The sequence below is a fragment of the Schistocerca cancellata genome, chromosome 5, assembly GCF_023864275.1.
Source record: "Schistocerca cancellata isolate TAMUIC-IGC-003103 chromosome 5, iqSchCanc2.1, whole genome shotgun sequence".
Classification (NCBI taxonomy): Eukaryota; Metazoa; Arthropoda; class Insecta; order Orthoptera; family Acrididae; genus Schistocerca; species Schistocerca cancellata.
In genome coordinates, this window is record NC_064630.1 from 600,984,550 (window position 1) to 601,000,897 (window position 16,348).

Sequence of the window (16,348 nt, forward strand, 5' to 3'; positions counted from 1 at the left end):
GGCGCCTCTTACGAGCTCTGATCTGTCATTTGAACAATAAAAACACTACGAGTCTGAAAACGAAGTCTCGGAACACTCTCCCAAGACCACACGCTATGAGTGGACACACTTGAAACCCGGTTACAACTAAGCAGCCCTCTGTGTATAAAAGGCAGAACGTACCGCTTGCATTGTACATTTCGTTGTGTAGAGTGCACCTATTCACAACATGTACCTGTCTGGATATTCGACTATTTACAAACAGATGGGCCAAAGTTTAGTTGAGAAGCCTGGTTTCGCATACCCACAACACCTGGATGGTAATCCGAATTCCAGGTCAGTTGAAAACCAACGGCGTGCTTCAGATACCGTCGCAAACTGTAACAGTGCTATGGCGGTCCACTTCATGCACAGTAAAATAACACACAGAGCTCACACTGTTAACCCCTGCATTTAAGCCACCGACAAGGGGGACGAGTTAGTTAATGTTCAAACGGATGTGTGAAAGTTCTGAGAAGTCACTTCCTACTATTAACCCTTGAGGAGCCATTTCGTCACGTGAAACACGAAACAAGCTTGATGATATTCCAGTAACGTGCCACGTAAAGTAGAACCAATAAGAAGCAAGAACGCTCCCTACGTCACAAGCAGAAAGCAAGATGCCATACTACTGTATTTGACGTATTCAGCAGAAGCCCATATTCGATCGATTTTATAAGTTACACCCTATGAATATGTGCTGTTTCTTAGCAGCAGCACATTGAATGGCTCGGAAACGATCGTTATTGATACGATTTGTTGTAATGAAAGGACGGGAAGCGTCATATTGGTGGTTAAATAAATGTCGTATTCACTCATTTCCGCTTTAGAGCTCGCATATTATGATGGCAAGCCACATTAAGGCAATGAACTACTAATTATCCATGAAAACTTGTTGTTCTTTCTGGGGTTTGTTATAATTAAATGTCAATAACGTTTCAGCGATTGAAGTCTTTAGAAAACTATAACTTGAGATATGAGGTCAGTGGTAGCAGAGCACACCGTCATTAGCTAAGGCGCCACATTACGAAACCGAGAGTAGACCAGTAGATGATTCATATCCTGCTGCTTACATTTATTTTTTCCCACCATAGCATTTTCTAAAAGTTGTGGGAGTTTCCCAAGAAATTAGTAGAAATAATTTCTGTGATGTTTTATGTTACGTAAAAATAAGTGTGCATTCCGTCAGGAGAGAGTTTGTTCTGTTTGGTAAACTTTTACAAACTGATATCCTTCCTGAGTGGAGACGTATCTCCCATTTTTGTATTTTTACTTTTCACGGCTATTGAATTTTTTATTTACATATACCACAGACAGAGCAACACAACCAGCGTACAGTCAAGAAAGGAAATGTACATTGTAATAGAGCTAAAGTAGGAATATTACGTACGTCCATTTCCATGAACAAACGGTGTGGTTTGCAAGCCAAATAAAGCCGATAACTGCCGCTGGAGAGCGCTGGGAGTACAGAATCGCGTTAACCAGCTCATGTCACGCGCCGACGGCGCTGTGACTCGCGACATTAGATATCCCATTTGCGTTCTTTGACCCATGTGCTGACAGCTTTAACTTACTGCTGCTCCAGATAACCTTCTTGTTCGTTGAATCACACGCGAGATGCCACAGCACAGAGCCAAAAACCACAACACCTCACATTAACGACAATGTGTCGTCAAGGGACACGAATGAGTCCTATGTCAACCAATGCCCGAACGAACATAGTGAAGTGAACTGCATCTTGCTGATATTTGGAATCACGTAACTCGCAAAAGTTCATGCTGACAGTGGCACATAAAGCGGCATTTCGCAGCTCAGAAATTGGTCACTATCTGACTGCAGCGGTGTACTGTGGTTTTTTGAGTCACGATTTTGCCTGTTTTCAAATGATGCAAGGCGTTGATTCCAGAGATGGCTCAATGAGGTGTTCAACATGCAGAGTGTAGAGGACACTGTTGAGGCTGGAGATGGTTCTGTGATGTTTAGCGGAGTGTTTTTCGTGCCACCGAAGTTGCCATCTCCGTCGGGGAGGACATCACTCATGAAGGGATGGAGGTGGTCTGCAATAATATTCATGTCATTGTCTAACCTGTTGCTACCATATCTCTCATGGAATTCCAGGTGACAGTCCCCCAAAGTATATTTCGATACCCACAGGACTGCGTAGGTGGCAGTGTGCATGTTTCGAGCCGCCTTTCGGACAGATGACCACATGTCAAAGAGACAATCGAACTGTTGTAACAAGAAATGCCATTCATGTGATCAGGTGACATGTAGTATATTCTACGGTCCAATCTCGTTGATCCCATAACCACTATAATCGTAACTTACGATGCCGCTGGGTCAACATGAGAACACGTAGGGTTCCAAACTCTTGAGCTCGAACCAGCACTGTGCCCTGTCGATAGGCCTGCCACAGACCGTTGGTTATCCTTATTTACAGTGCAGACAAGTCTGCAACCTCCACACTCTGTGATGACACGTGGACGTCCAACGCCTTGTCACCTTCTCGTGTTTTCACCGTCCTTCATTCATTTGTCTTATATGTTAACTACAGTAAGTACATCTTACTATCGACTGGCTGGTCGGCTAGTTTTGACGTTTCCGAAATGTTCGTTCCCTAGCGCTGGGCCATAACAAACTACCCTTTGCCGAAGTCGCCCATGTCAGTGAGGTTCCCAACTTGTGGCCCGTATCATAGCTAGAACGATTTTCCATGCGCCGCAACTGTGCGTAAAACTTTCCTTCTCGTGTCAACTGCCCGAAACGCCCGCGGTAGTGATTCTCGCGTTGGGCAGTGGTCTTAATGTCTTGGCTCACCAATGTAGATGTAAATATTATAAGCAGTCCTACCACAACACACTGGCATCGTAGTTCTGTAAGGTAGTTTGTCCGTAGGAAAGTGTGAGAGTAAAAGGTGAAAATGGTTAGGTAGAGGTGTGCTCCAAACTCCAAGAATCTGCTAATGGAAATTTCTACTGAGTTATGAAACTTTCCCAGCTGGGTTTAAATATTCTGTACGAATTTAACATGACGCTCCATGACTTTGTTAAACTGATTTCTTCTTCGTGCAACGTTTTTTCTGTTTTAAAACTTCCCTTCTACGATTTATGGAATCTGGTCATACTTGTTATCAGCGATTTCCTTGCGTGGAGTCGTTCTTGAATGGTCAGTGTAACAGCAGCGGCTGCACCGGTAGCATGTTCCAGCCAGCAAAGCCGTGGGAGTTGTACGAAGTATCTGCTGAAAGCTTCTGCTGGTGCCACGGTCATCGTAGAAGTCGTTATAGAATCCAACTTGTGAATCTCCGTAGTATGGACTCGTGTCACATTCCATTGTTTTCACAAAGCACTCAGTGCTCCACAGAGAAGCACACAAAATGACCGTGGCGTGCATCTTGATCTTGAGGTAAAATATGTTTTTCTGCCAGACATATTGCCTACCGTGCTTCAGTTTAGCACATTTCGATCCGTTCGAGACTGACTTACTCATCCATAGCATTATTCCTTTTTTGTAGAAACTGACAACAAAGGTAACTAAGTTAATTTACCGCTAACTACCTGATAATTTTTAAATTACGTTGATTGTAATGCTGAATAAGTTGGTTCTGATGGGAAAATGGGGCTGTGAGAGGTGAATGGAGCCTAGGAGGGCGACAACATAGCGACCAATAGTGTGAGCTGTGGTTGCTGCGTGGGGCTCGGCGTTCTGAGCCCCTACATGATAACAACATCAGGTACAACAACAGCGAAATTAACACTGTTTGACGTCGCTTTCTAAACTCTCCACTCTAACTCCTCCCTTACCATCGTCACACAACAATCACTTGCGTAAATATGATAATGAAGATACCATACGTTATAAACTTTCGCATAATGAATTCTAGGTTAGTAACTTTTCGTCATGTGTACGCAAAAACCCGATGATAGGCAATACATGCTCCAAACGCATCGCACTGTGTTAAAATTAAACAAAATAAATAATGTGACAGGTGGAAGTACAGAACAAATAATTTGTTCCTAACAATCACAGTATATGCACCTATCAACAACAGTCCCTGTTAAATCGATGTGTGTTTATAAATCAGTTTTATTTGCAGACAGAATCACAAACAACTTTGATAACTTTTACGCACTTCGTCGGTTGCTTCTACTTCAAGTAGCCGGACCTCCTGTGGCTCAGGAGACGTCATATTCTATCTTTCGCAACTGTACTTGCAGCCTCTAGGCTGCATATTCGATTGACCTTGCTGACAAGGGCAAGAGGCTATCTACTAGTGATAGAGTCTTCTAAATCTGTAACATATGGTGCAGATCCTTGTAAATAAAACTGCATTTTAATAACTGACATTCACAAATTCTCCATCATCACATGTCTAATTTAAAAACAGCAATGGATTAGTCGCACTGCACACCAGTGAACAAGTCATCGCGCCATGTTACCAACAATAGCATGATACTAATTCGTTCACCACTGTTAAGTTGTCATCGCTTTATGAATAAGTGCCATTTCACCACTCACCTGTAGCTTTAGTTGGTAAGTTCTTAGAGTAAGGATAGCTTTTAATTTCTCTTGTTTCCTGACGGGCAGCTGGTGTCAGGTGTGACAACGTTCTGCGATTTACCGTCACAGTGTGCGTTAACCCGCTTCCTTGCAAGCTACAATACTTCTTTGTTTTGCCAGTTATCACCTGTTCCCCAGAGATACAAGGCTAGATGCTATTCCTATTTGTGAATAAGACAGCCTAGATGGGATAATAATATCTTCAATTTAGAAGTTTTTAGTATATATCTTGCCAGAATCAATAGCAATAATATACGAGATTTTAAGAATTTTTACGAAATGGGATACTTACATAACTCCTTGGGAAATTGTTTCAGATTAGTTATACCAGGTCCGGTTTCAGTACCAGTTATTAATTACGTGCGAAGTCGCCCACATAAAAGATCCAGTTATTATACAGAAAATGCTTCAGATACCCGTAGTCACAATTGTTTGATGTTGCAGGACGAATCTGCCCAAGGAGGTAATGGCATTTCCAGATTACGCTTTTCCTGAGGGCGAACAATCCTATCTGCCGGCTGGCGAGGTACTAAAATACCTCAACGCATACGCAGACCACTTTGGACTTCGTCGTTGCATTAAGGTAAGCATATCACCACGTCCATCTTTGTACGCGTGCACGTGTGTGTGTGTGTGTGTGTGTGTGTGTGTGTGTGTTTGTGTGTGTGTGTGTGTGTGCGTGTGCGTGTGTGTTCTTGTTCTAGTATAAGCAAATGCGACCGAACTTACCTCACAAATGATTTACACCTCTAGCACACAGACGGGTTGAAGGTGAGAGTAGAAATTATGTTCTGAAATGATAATTGTATCTCTGTACACATGTGTGCAAACATCCGCATTTATGTTTAGAGGGTGAAAGGATGGAATGAAGTGGCTGTAATCAAGTAACATAGGTAGCCAGTAGCTGCAGAGTTAGTTCAATAAGTAATAAATGGAATGAATGCAATGATTAGTAACAACAAGTGAATAATCCAAGTGTTCAAATAACTTCTACTCAAGTTGCGTTTCACAGGTACGTTCCTTACAGCAATCTTGCTATTCTATACAGACCGGTCAGCAAAATGTTACCAACATTTTGGCGAATGTTGGCAACATATTTGTTGGACATAGCAATTTGCATCTGTATACATGTTGTTAACGATGTTTCGTGTGCAAACCAAACCCAATGTTGGGTACAGAATGGAAGAGATTGTAATTGTTGTTGTAAGTGCTGCTTTTATGATAATTGCTGCCCGTGCCCAGAAACGAAAACGAAGGTGGCGGCAGAGAGAAATTTTGAAAAAGAGGGACAACCTTTGGCGACTAATTAATGTCTGAACGATGGTAGCTCGTTCCTCAATTTCGTCGGGTTAACAAAACCTGATTGCGGTGAACTTCTTTGTTTGTTAGCCCGTAAAATCTCCAGAAAGAACATAAACAACCTTGCTGCTATTCCACCATCAATAAGACTGGCGGTTACTCTGCCATACTTAGTTACAGGTTATTTGTTTGGTAGTCTGAAACCTTTGTTTCAATTACCGAAACGCTCAGTTCCCTCAACTGTACCCGAAGCGTGCGAAGCCACCACTGACCGTCTTAAAGGATGCTGCCAAGTAAGCATACAACCAAAATACAAATTATGTATTATTAAATATTGTACAAAGAATTTATTGACTTCAAGTGATTGTATTGTAGTGAAAAAAATGATATATTATACTCATAAGGTTTGTTATTGAGAATTCCCTTGAGGAAAGAGGTGTTCGTGAAGGTCTGTCATTACCAAAATAAAGCGAGATTATGGTATATTTTTGTCATTGCAAAGATATATACTGTGGCTGAGGTTGTTGAGTTTCAGAAGTATATAAACTTCATTGTGACAAAGACTTCTGCGATTGAGGCTGTTGATTTTCTGGCGTATTATAATATGAACGTGGCTGTGAAAACACTTCTGTCTGAGATTCTGAATTACAGGTTTGAGGGCTTGACGGATATTTTGGTTGAGCCGTAGAAAAAGAGGGCATTTACTGACTTGGCGTAAACACTGACCGATAGGGTGCTGACGTTATTATTATAGATGACGGCAGTGAAGCTGAAGACACTGTAGCTAATGCTGCAGGAGAATAGCAAACTTCTCAATGGTGTCTATTGTCTTTGTTCCACTGATAACTTGGTAACTGATCGAAGGAGATTTTTAAGGATTAGGCGCTATCAATTCATGTAAATTCACCCGTTACCCGTACGAAGAGAAAGCTACCTGTGCGATTTTTTGCTGTACATTGTTTTGAGCCCCGCAGTCCGCTGGCTACGTTTTCACCGTTAACAGTAAAACCACCTTTTGATTTCACATTTTCTTGAATACGTCGTATAAATTTGTCGGCTTTGTTTACCATGGCACAACAATCTGTTCTTATTTTGCGTTTCTTGGCAGCTGAACGTGTGGGTTGAGCCGTTGTAGCTTGAGATGTTATAGATGCGAATTGTTTATTTGCAATGAAATCATCACTCTCCTGTGGTGTTCCATCTTTCCTGTCTTGTTCGGTGAATAAAACAAACGCGCCGTCGCTGTCGTCATCGTAGTTGCATCTTCAGCCGCGTCTTCCTAAAAAGCGTAATTGTCATCATTTATTTATTTAATACACAACGTGTGGAAATTGTATTTAGCAACAAGTTTCGTCAGCAAAGAAGAGGATCTACCTGAATCTTTTGTACCTAGACGTATGTATTCTGTACTGTTTGCAGACCCCATGTTGAGGAAGAGTGGCGAGAAATTGCAAACAGATTTAGTATAAAATGGAATTTTCCCCTCTGCATTTGCACAGTTGATGGGAATCATGTACTGACTGAAGTACCGGGAAACAGTGGAAGCATATATTACAACTGTCATGGAACATACATCTTAAAGATGCTGACTACAGAATTCGGTATGCCGGTGTGGGATCCCAGGGGAGAATACAGGATCGAGGATAAAACATTTTATAAGAAGTTTATTAAAAAGAACTGTAACATCCACAACTTATGTTTATATCACTGAAAAGTCAAGAACTTACTCCTTTTGTGTTGGTAGCAGATAAAGCATTTACACTATGCCAGAACCTCACGATACACTTCCGAGGCCCATATATAAAGGGTTCCCTAGAAAGGACTTTTAATTATCGCATTAACGAGAATGTATCTGGCTTGCTGGCGATTTTTGTCAGTGTATTTGGAACTCCTGTTTCATTACATCCAAAAACAGTTGAAAATGTAGTACTTGCTTGCGTTTCTCTACACAACCGTCTTAGACGAAATACAAAATCAGTACTGACATACACACCGCCTGGTACATTTTACAGTGAAGACGGGTTTGTGGGGGTCAGAAGGCAAGACATGTTGCCCTGGAACTGTGGAAAATCTCTAGAAATGCTTTTCAGGGAGACCTACATTTTATTTCAGAATAGAGGGTACAGTGAAGAATAAAGGGTACAGTGAAGACAGGTTTGTGGGGGTCAGAAGGCAAGACATGTTTCCCTGGAAATGTGGAAAATCCCTAGAAATGCTTTTCAGAGAGCCCTACACTTTATTTCAGAATAAAGGGAAATACCGTGGCAAAATAAATTTGCCTTTTTAAATTTTACATCATTACTACTTTTTGTCTTACTTGATTTAAAATGAAAGTAAATATCTGCGTGATTACAGCTTTTATTGGTCGTCTATGCAGTATGTAGTTGCGTCTAATGGAATAACACAATTGTTGTGGCATTAGTTCTTTTTAAACCTAAGTCAATAAAATAAATAATAAGTATTTGCCTCTATAGTACCGCCCTTTCTATGAGAAATGTCATCATATTGTATATAAGCCATATACTATCTTCAGAAATTGTACCAGTTCCAAGTTTACTTTTCTCCTGTATTTTCTTTCGTTCCCGGAAATAAAGTGTTTTTACGGACTTAATTTTCCTGGACATTTCACACACATTTGTTTTAAAGTGCGAATCGTTTTCGACGTTTCATCGTATTTTAGATTTCTGGTCTGGTATTTCTTGCATTTAATGTCTCACAATCCGTGAGCAGCTCTCAGCATTTCGTCCACATCATGGCTGCTACAAAAGACTGTTTATGACTAGGTCACGTCGTCATGGACCAAGGTTATATTTAACCTTTAGCGAAGGTAAAGTTTAAACATGTTGCTGAATGACAGTCCAAGTCAGGAACTACATTACAAGAATAACAAAATATGCTCGAAGAATAACGTACCTGCTAGCCTGCTGAAGCTTTACGTTCACCGCTTGTTGAATTGTTGACAACTCCGTCTACACTGGACGATGTTTTGCATTTGAAATGGAAAACATTTGTACAAGCAGCAGTAAACGAATTTCCTTGATCGTATGCCGCTCCATGTTGACAAGTATCTGTGACCTTATTGCTGGTTGACGGGCTACATGTTGCTAGCACCCATGTGTTGCTACTATTTTGTTGGCTAGCTTGTACTAGGCTTAAGGACGAAACTATATGTGTACTGCCTACTTACTCTCCCGGAGTTGCTTTTAACCAAAATATCGTGGGGACACCACTTTAAATATTCCTTCTATCATGGGATCAAATGAAATTCATTGTACGTCAGTATCAATGATGGAACTAAGGTTGACTACAAATGAGTATTCCAGAAATTTAATTAATTTTCGAATAAAGTGTCACGTTACATGAATTATGTGTTTCCTGAGTAGTTGCCTATACAACAAAAATACATACGTCTATGTTTATTTACTAGAAATATATTTATTCTTACTCTAGAGGAGAGTTACAAAAATTAATAAACAAAAGTTTGTGTTAGTATATAAATAAACTAATGTCATAGCGAAGGTGCGAAAGATTTTACTTTAGTTTGTTTATAGACATTTAGATAAAATTATTTCCACTTTACATTACGGACGGATTTCAATCGATTTATAACATAAGATTTGGTCATGTATGTGACCCATCAGTGAGGTCAATCAAATACAACAGATAACTAATAACAACAATAATAATAGATAATCAGAAGAACGATCTATTTCCGCAGTTCCGGCAGCACGTGGAACGAGTGCAACCACGTGGCTCTGTATGGGAAGTGTCAGCTACAAATGTGGATACAGCTGAAGTCACAACTTACCATTTTGACTCTGTTATGGTGTGCAGTGGGTAAGTCATGTTAATGCTGAATTAAAAACTGCTGACTGAGATATACCTGTAACATGTAATAAATTATATACTAAGCATTTATAGTGACGCTGGATTTCAACATTGTTGCAGTTTATGTATAGATTCATGATGGTTTCCTATCCGAAGGTACCTAAGTGAAGAAATTTTTCGTAGCCAAGATCGCCATCAAAACTAGTTTTTACTGTCGGATTTCGAAAAGTAAGACTGGCACCTTCAGATTTTCAAAGATCTGAAGAGGACAGTCTTATACGTCGAAACTGGCTAGTAAAATTTGGTTTTGAACGCGTTATTGGCTATAAAAAATTCTTTAAAGTACATAAAGATGGCTCCTTGTCATTTCTCATTATGAGAAACTTTAATCCAAGTACCTACATTAATATTTTTAAGGTGTAAACCTTCGGTAAAGGCTTTATTACAAGTGACATTTAACAAATGATAGCAGTAACCAAAGAGTACTATCGTCATTCCGAGGACTGACTTGATACCACTCTCCAAGCTAGTCTGCCCTGTGCAAGTCTTCTCTTCATCTCTGCACAATAACTGCAACATACATCCATTTCAACTTACCACTACACTCAAACCGTGCTCTACAGTTTTCAGTTTACATATACACCCCTCCTTTTCCCCCAACGACCACACTTGCCTGAGTGACCAAACTCACTATTCTTTGATGCCTTAGGGTATGTCCTATAAAATGAGAGTTTCTATTAGTGAAGTTCTTCCATAAACTTCTGTTTTGCTCACTTCCGTTAAAAACCTCATAATCGATCCCATCAACCCATCTACTCTACAACATTCTTCTACTGCACCAGATTTCATTTGGAGATTACAAGTACGACGTAAGTGTATCGTTTTCGACATAGTCTCCCTGACGTTTATCACAAGTCCTGCAACGCAGCAAAAGGTACGGATTCGTCTGGAAAAAAATTAGTGTGGTCATGTGCGCTGCCACTCGAGCACCACATGGTGCACCTCTTCATCGAAATGAAATTTATTTCCTCCCATCCCCTGTCTGGATAGGCCAGACATGTGATAATTACTTGGTACGAGGTCTGTCGAAAATAGTGGAAGTGGGAATGAAACCGCAGGTCAGTTATGCACGAGCAATATAAGGTCAAGCATTGTCGTTTTGCAAAATCACACCTACAGTCACAGGTTCACGTTGAATTGATCGTATTTGAGTCGGAAGATGAATCCAACAAATCGAAATGTGAAGTTCTGTGAATGGTGTTTCTCCTAGGCCTATTGTTTTCCGAAAAAAAGCCCATTTCAACCCAAAAGAGAGTCTGTATAACTCTTCCTAATTGTGTTTACGGCAAGAATTACTTGGTTTTTGGCGGTGGGAAATGATGCCATTCCATGCTTGCTCTCTTGATTTAGGATTGTTTGTAGTGAACCTGGGTCTCGCCTCCTGTAACGATTTTCTAAAGGAAGCCGTGACATTCAGCTTCACAGTGCCGCAGAAGTTCTTCATGGACGTCAAGGTGTTACTGTTTCATTTCTGGAGTGAGATGCCGTAGCATCTGCCTTGCAGACACTTTGCAAAACCCAAGCACACCACGAACATTTTTATGTGTTGAGATGTGGCTAATTTTCAGATTTTCGGCTATTTCATCCATCATCACACGGCAATTGCCCATCACAATGGCGTCAGCTCTGATATCAGAACGGGGTTTACTTGACCTAAGCGGAGACCATCCGCCACCCAAGTCACGACGTTTGTAAACTTCCCACTCCAATCATGCTCTTCCTGCACTGATAAATATGTCAGACAGTATTATCATAAAAAAAAAAATTTCAATATGTTTCGTAACTTCACAGCTCAGAAAACGTATAACGGAATATTGTTCTTCGTTGATGTCTATTGCAAGCAAGACAGTCACTGCAAACTGCTATTGTAGCAGTGCTTCACTTGTCTACAGTATCCTGCCACCTATTGAAAGTTCTTTGAACCACATGTAAAAACGCTGCCAATATACAGAACAATAGCGCAGGAAATAGAATGTTTATGACAGTTTTAAGGTTTTCATTTGACAACCCCGTATCTCTCAATAAAACTGTACAATTCCACAAAAATTGATTCGTGACAGTTTAGTAATGGTATTATACTAATTAACCCTTTAACTGCCCTGGACGTGTAAACGAGAGCGCCCTTGTGTCTTGTGTCAGAGCACACAGGGACAGGTACAAAGGCGCGCCGCTTAACCCGTCCAGAGCAGTTAAAGGGTTAATAACGTTCATCTACGATTTAATAGCTGCAAATGCCATTACGAACTCGTACAGACACTACTGGAAGGAGAAGAGGCCACAGCTGAGGGGTTCGCGCGAGTTCCGTGGCCGGCAGAGCCACGCCCACAACTACCGGCACCCAGACGCCTACAGGGGGCGGCGAGTGCTCCTCATCGGCTCCGGGCCTTCTGGCATGGACCTAGCGCTGGAAGTCGCATCTGTCGCTCAGCAGGTAGGCCGCACTGCAGGCGACGGTAAATTTTTCGTAACATAAAAATAATTTCAATCAAATAACAAATGAAAAGACTGCCTCTGTAGCCGATATAGCTAACATATCTACATCTAATTCCATACTCCTCAAACCACCTGACGGTGTGTGGCGGAGGGTACCTTGAGTACCTCTATCGGTTCTCCCTTCTATTCCAGTCTCGTATTGTTCGTGGAAAGAAGGATTGTCGGTATGCTTCTGTGTGGGCTCTAATCTCTCTGATTTTATCCTCATGGTCTCTTCGCGAGATATACGTAGGAGGGAGCAATATACTGCTTGACTCTTCGGTGAAGGTATGTTCTCGAAACTTCAACAAAAGCCCGTGCCGAGCTACTGAGCGTCTCTCGTGCAGAGTCTTCCACTGGAGTTTTATCTATCATCTCCGTAACGCTTTCGCGATTACTAAGTGATCCTGTAACGAACCGCGCTGCTCTCCGTTGGATCTTCTCTATCTCTTCTATCAACCCTATCTGGTACGGATCCCACACTGCTGAACAGTATTCAAGCAGTGGGCGAAAAAGTGTACTGTAACCCACTTCCTTTATTTTCTGATTGCATTTTCTTAGGATTCTTCCAATGCAGCTCAGTCTGGCATCTGCTTTACCAACAATCAACTTTATATGATCATTCCATTTTAAATCACTCCTAATGCATACTCCCAGATAATTTATGGAATTAACTGCTTCCAGTTGCTGACCTGCTATTTTGTAGCTAAATGATAAGGGACCTTTCATTCTATGTATTCGCAGCACATTACACTAGTCTACATTGAGATTCAATTGCCATTCCCTGCACCATGCGTCAATTCGCTGCAGATCCTCCTGCATTTCAACACTATTTTCCATTGTTACAACCTCTCGATACACCACAGCATCATCTGCAAAAAGCCTCAGTGAACTTCCGATGACATCCACAAGGTCATTTATGTATATTGTGAATAGCAACGGTCCTACGACACTCCCCTGCGGCACACCTGAAATCACTCTTACTGCGGAAGACTTCTCTCGATTGAGAATGACATGCTGCGTTCTGGTATCTAGGAACTCTTCAATCCAATGACACAATTGGTCTGATAGTCCATATGCTCTTACTTTGTTCGTTAAACGACTGTGGGGAACTGTATCGAGGGAGAGGTTGGAATCTGGTGCCAGCACGTAGTGTATTCTTATAGAATAACACCAGGGGGCCGCCGAGCTTAATGTTCACAACCAGTGGACAGATCACCACCAACAGTATCACTTGGCTACGACACTGACATAGGCCTGTGCAGGGCGCTCGACACCAAAGTAAGCCGGTTCGAATCCTTGTTGTGGATGAAATTCTCACTGTAAGTATTTCTCCAGCAAGTGGAGCAGATATGCTGAAGCAAAGTTTCCCCAATTTTCCGTCAGTGTCGTAGCTAAGTGGTACTGTTGATGGTGATCTGTTCATTGGTTGTTAACATTAAGCTCGGTGGCCCCCTGGTGTTATTCTATAAGAATACACTATGTGTTGGCACCAGATTCCACCCTCTCCGACATCATACAACACAAACGTAATATTACACTACACAAGTATCCATTGCACTCACCTACACTCTACAAACACGCGTACGACACAACTCTCAACATCCACAAGAAAATGGACCAATGCGGAGGAAGACCACGGTTTCCGACAGGCGACTGGATCCACGCGTTGGGATATCCCAACAAATTAAGCAATACATAATTACATTTTCAAAGAGTGAAAATACGAGGGCCTGAACTTAATAGTGACAACACTGCTGCCGAAAATCAGCGAATATGAGAACGCTGTTGCAGTGCCGCGGTACCAGTGTTACACGGACACAAACAAAAAAGTAGCTTCCATTTGGTCTGTGTCGCTCGACGTTTTTCGAGCATTGTTCACTCAGAAAAACCATATGTCTTCACCAGTCGAGATAAACTAGATATGCTACTTCATTATAGAGAATGCACTAGGTACGTGAAGAGTACTGTTGAGTTGTACGAACAAAGCTATCCCGATAGACGATGAACAACAAGAATGATAATGCAGCGAACTTGCAAAGCTTTTGTTATTGGAAGACAATTGAAATAGTTTCCAGAGGGTAAGAAGCAAGTCTACAACAAGCAGAGCGAACGTAATTGATGATCTGGTAGCTGTTGTTCGTAATTCACATGTTAGTTCAGAGAAATTGAGACTGTTTCTGAAGTAAGTCAGTCAATCGGAGTTCACATTTGGTCGCAGGTAGCTTCCATCCATGTCATGCGTCACTTCGCCACCAGATTATTCAGCAGGATTACCGAAGACACGTGGAATTCTGTCGACTCTCAAGTGACATCAGGACAATAAGATAAGTTCTTTCTTCGAAGAAATCTCTTAACTGTAGAAGCTTCCCTTATAAATCACTGACACTTGAACGTAAGAAATGTACATTACTAGAATGGCTAGGACGAATCTGGCCCACGTTATTTACATACGTACGTAACGTCAGTTACATAGGCCATTGTCTTTCAGTGAGCCTTGTCAGCGCTTTTTCAGTAATTCGATCATTCTACTACAACCCAAGCAAATCGAAAAATCGTCTGTATTAATTACGAAAACACAGATGGCCCTACTGGTCTAACAAAAGGTGAAATTTCACTTTGAAGCACTGACTTATGCTGTGATGTAGTTGAAATAATGGTAATGTCAATGAAATAAAATGATAAACAGGTGTCATACACATTCGTATAGACAATAAATAAAGACTGATTCACTTTCAGCTATACTTCTAACAACTTTCCGAAGCCACCCAGTTGCTATAGCATCTCCGTGTTAGAACATAATCTTGCAGTAAAAAAGGTTTCTTCTGCTGATTATGCTGATATACAACTACACAGTCGAAACTAGATGCTACTTTGAACCAATATAAAGTTATTTTACAACAAAATTATAATACATTGCACAATATATCACTCTTTTACAGAAGAATTCTAATGAATCGTCCTGTTAAATCAAAATAAGAACAAATTAACCAATACGTCGCTTGGTTACAGTAAAATAGTAACAAATTGCCCCATATATTGACATGTTATAAGAAAACTGCACGATATTGCTGCATACATCATCATGTTACAGTAAAATTGTTGCGATTTGCCCCTGTTACATCAAAACTGTAACGAATTCCCCCTGATACATCAGATTTGTAACAAATCGTACTACATAACCATGTTGCACCTAAGCTTCAAGTGCCATTATCTATCGCTCATGCTAACTGCCATTACGACAAATATATAGTGATAGTATATGATAACCTGACAGTTGGTATCAGCTTTTGGATATTAAATATTTTGTTCCATGAACACTCTGGCTAAAGCAAGCCTAAGATCGAAATGTCAGTATCTTTACTTATTTTGATAAATATTACAGACAAGTTAGGTATGGAATTACCATGGTATCACTTGATTTAAGAGTTCACGGTTATGCTTTTAAGGCACCAAATTAGTCATTAATTGCACTCTTCCAGTAGCTAGCAGTTACAGAATATTAATTCAGACTGCCTGTTTGTTTGAATCAACTATCACTGCTTGCATGTTTGGGATAGTGATTAAGCCACTATCTGTTTTTCGCAGTTTTAGGCTTAACCAGCTTCTTTTTTGCACAGAGCCTCATTTAGCCATAAATCTAAGAGTCAGCAGCCTTTTTGGCATGTTATTATTAGCCACAAGTGTACTGTACTATTATAGAACAATTCAAATACGGAAATAGGATTGTAACGCTTAATTTGAAAGTCCACAATCATGTTTTAGGCAGCAGCTGTAAGTTAGAAATTAACTACAATTTTCCCATAGCTTATAAAACAGGAATTCAGAATGCTAAACTCTCCTTTAGGCCTAAGATGACGTGTCAGCTGCCTGCTAAGCGTGTTATTTTTATCTACATGTGTTTTGCACTGTCAGAGAAAGTAATCATTGCAGAAAGAAAAGAAATTTACTAATGAGTCAGCATGGTTTTTGACATAAACATTTCTACTGAAGAACAAAACAGAGAGAGGGAAATAAATTTACGGACAGGACAGTACAGTATTTTACATAATAGATATAACAGAGTTGGAACATTATGCTATGTGTGCGTGTATATTTATGAATGAATAGG

At 40.7% G+C, this 16,348-nt stretch overlaps 1 protein-coding gene across 1 annotated transcript in view; it reads left to right on the forward strand.

The window, feature by feature from the left end:
- Positions 1–16,348, forward strand: part of LOC126187915 (senecionine N-oxygenase-like) — a 46,356-nt gene that overhangs the window by 11,421 nt on the left and 18,587 nt on the right. Inside the window, exons 2-4 of the mRNA XM_049929272.1 lie at positions 5,023–5,161; positions 9,596–9,714; positions 12,019–12,196. Of these exons, the coding sequence (XP_049785229.1) occupies positions 5,023–5,161; positions 9,596–9,714; positions 12,019–12,196 (436 nt within the window). The remainder of the gene's footprint in view (positions 1–5,022; positions 5,162–9,595; positions 9,715–12,018; positions 12,197–16,348) is intronic.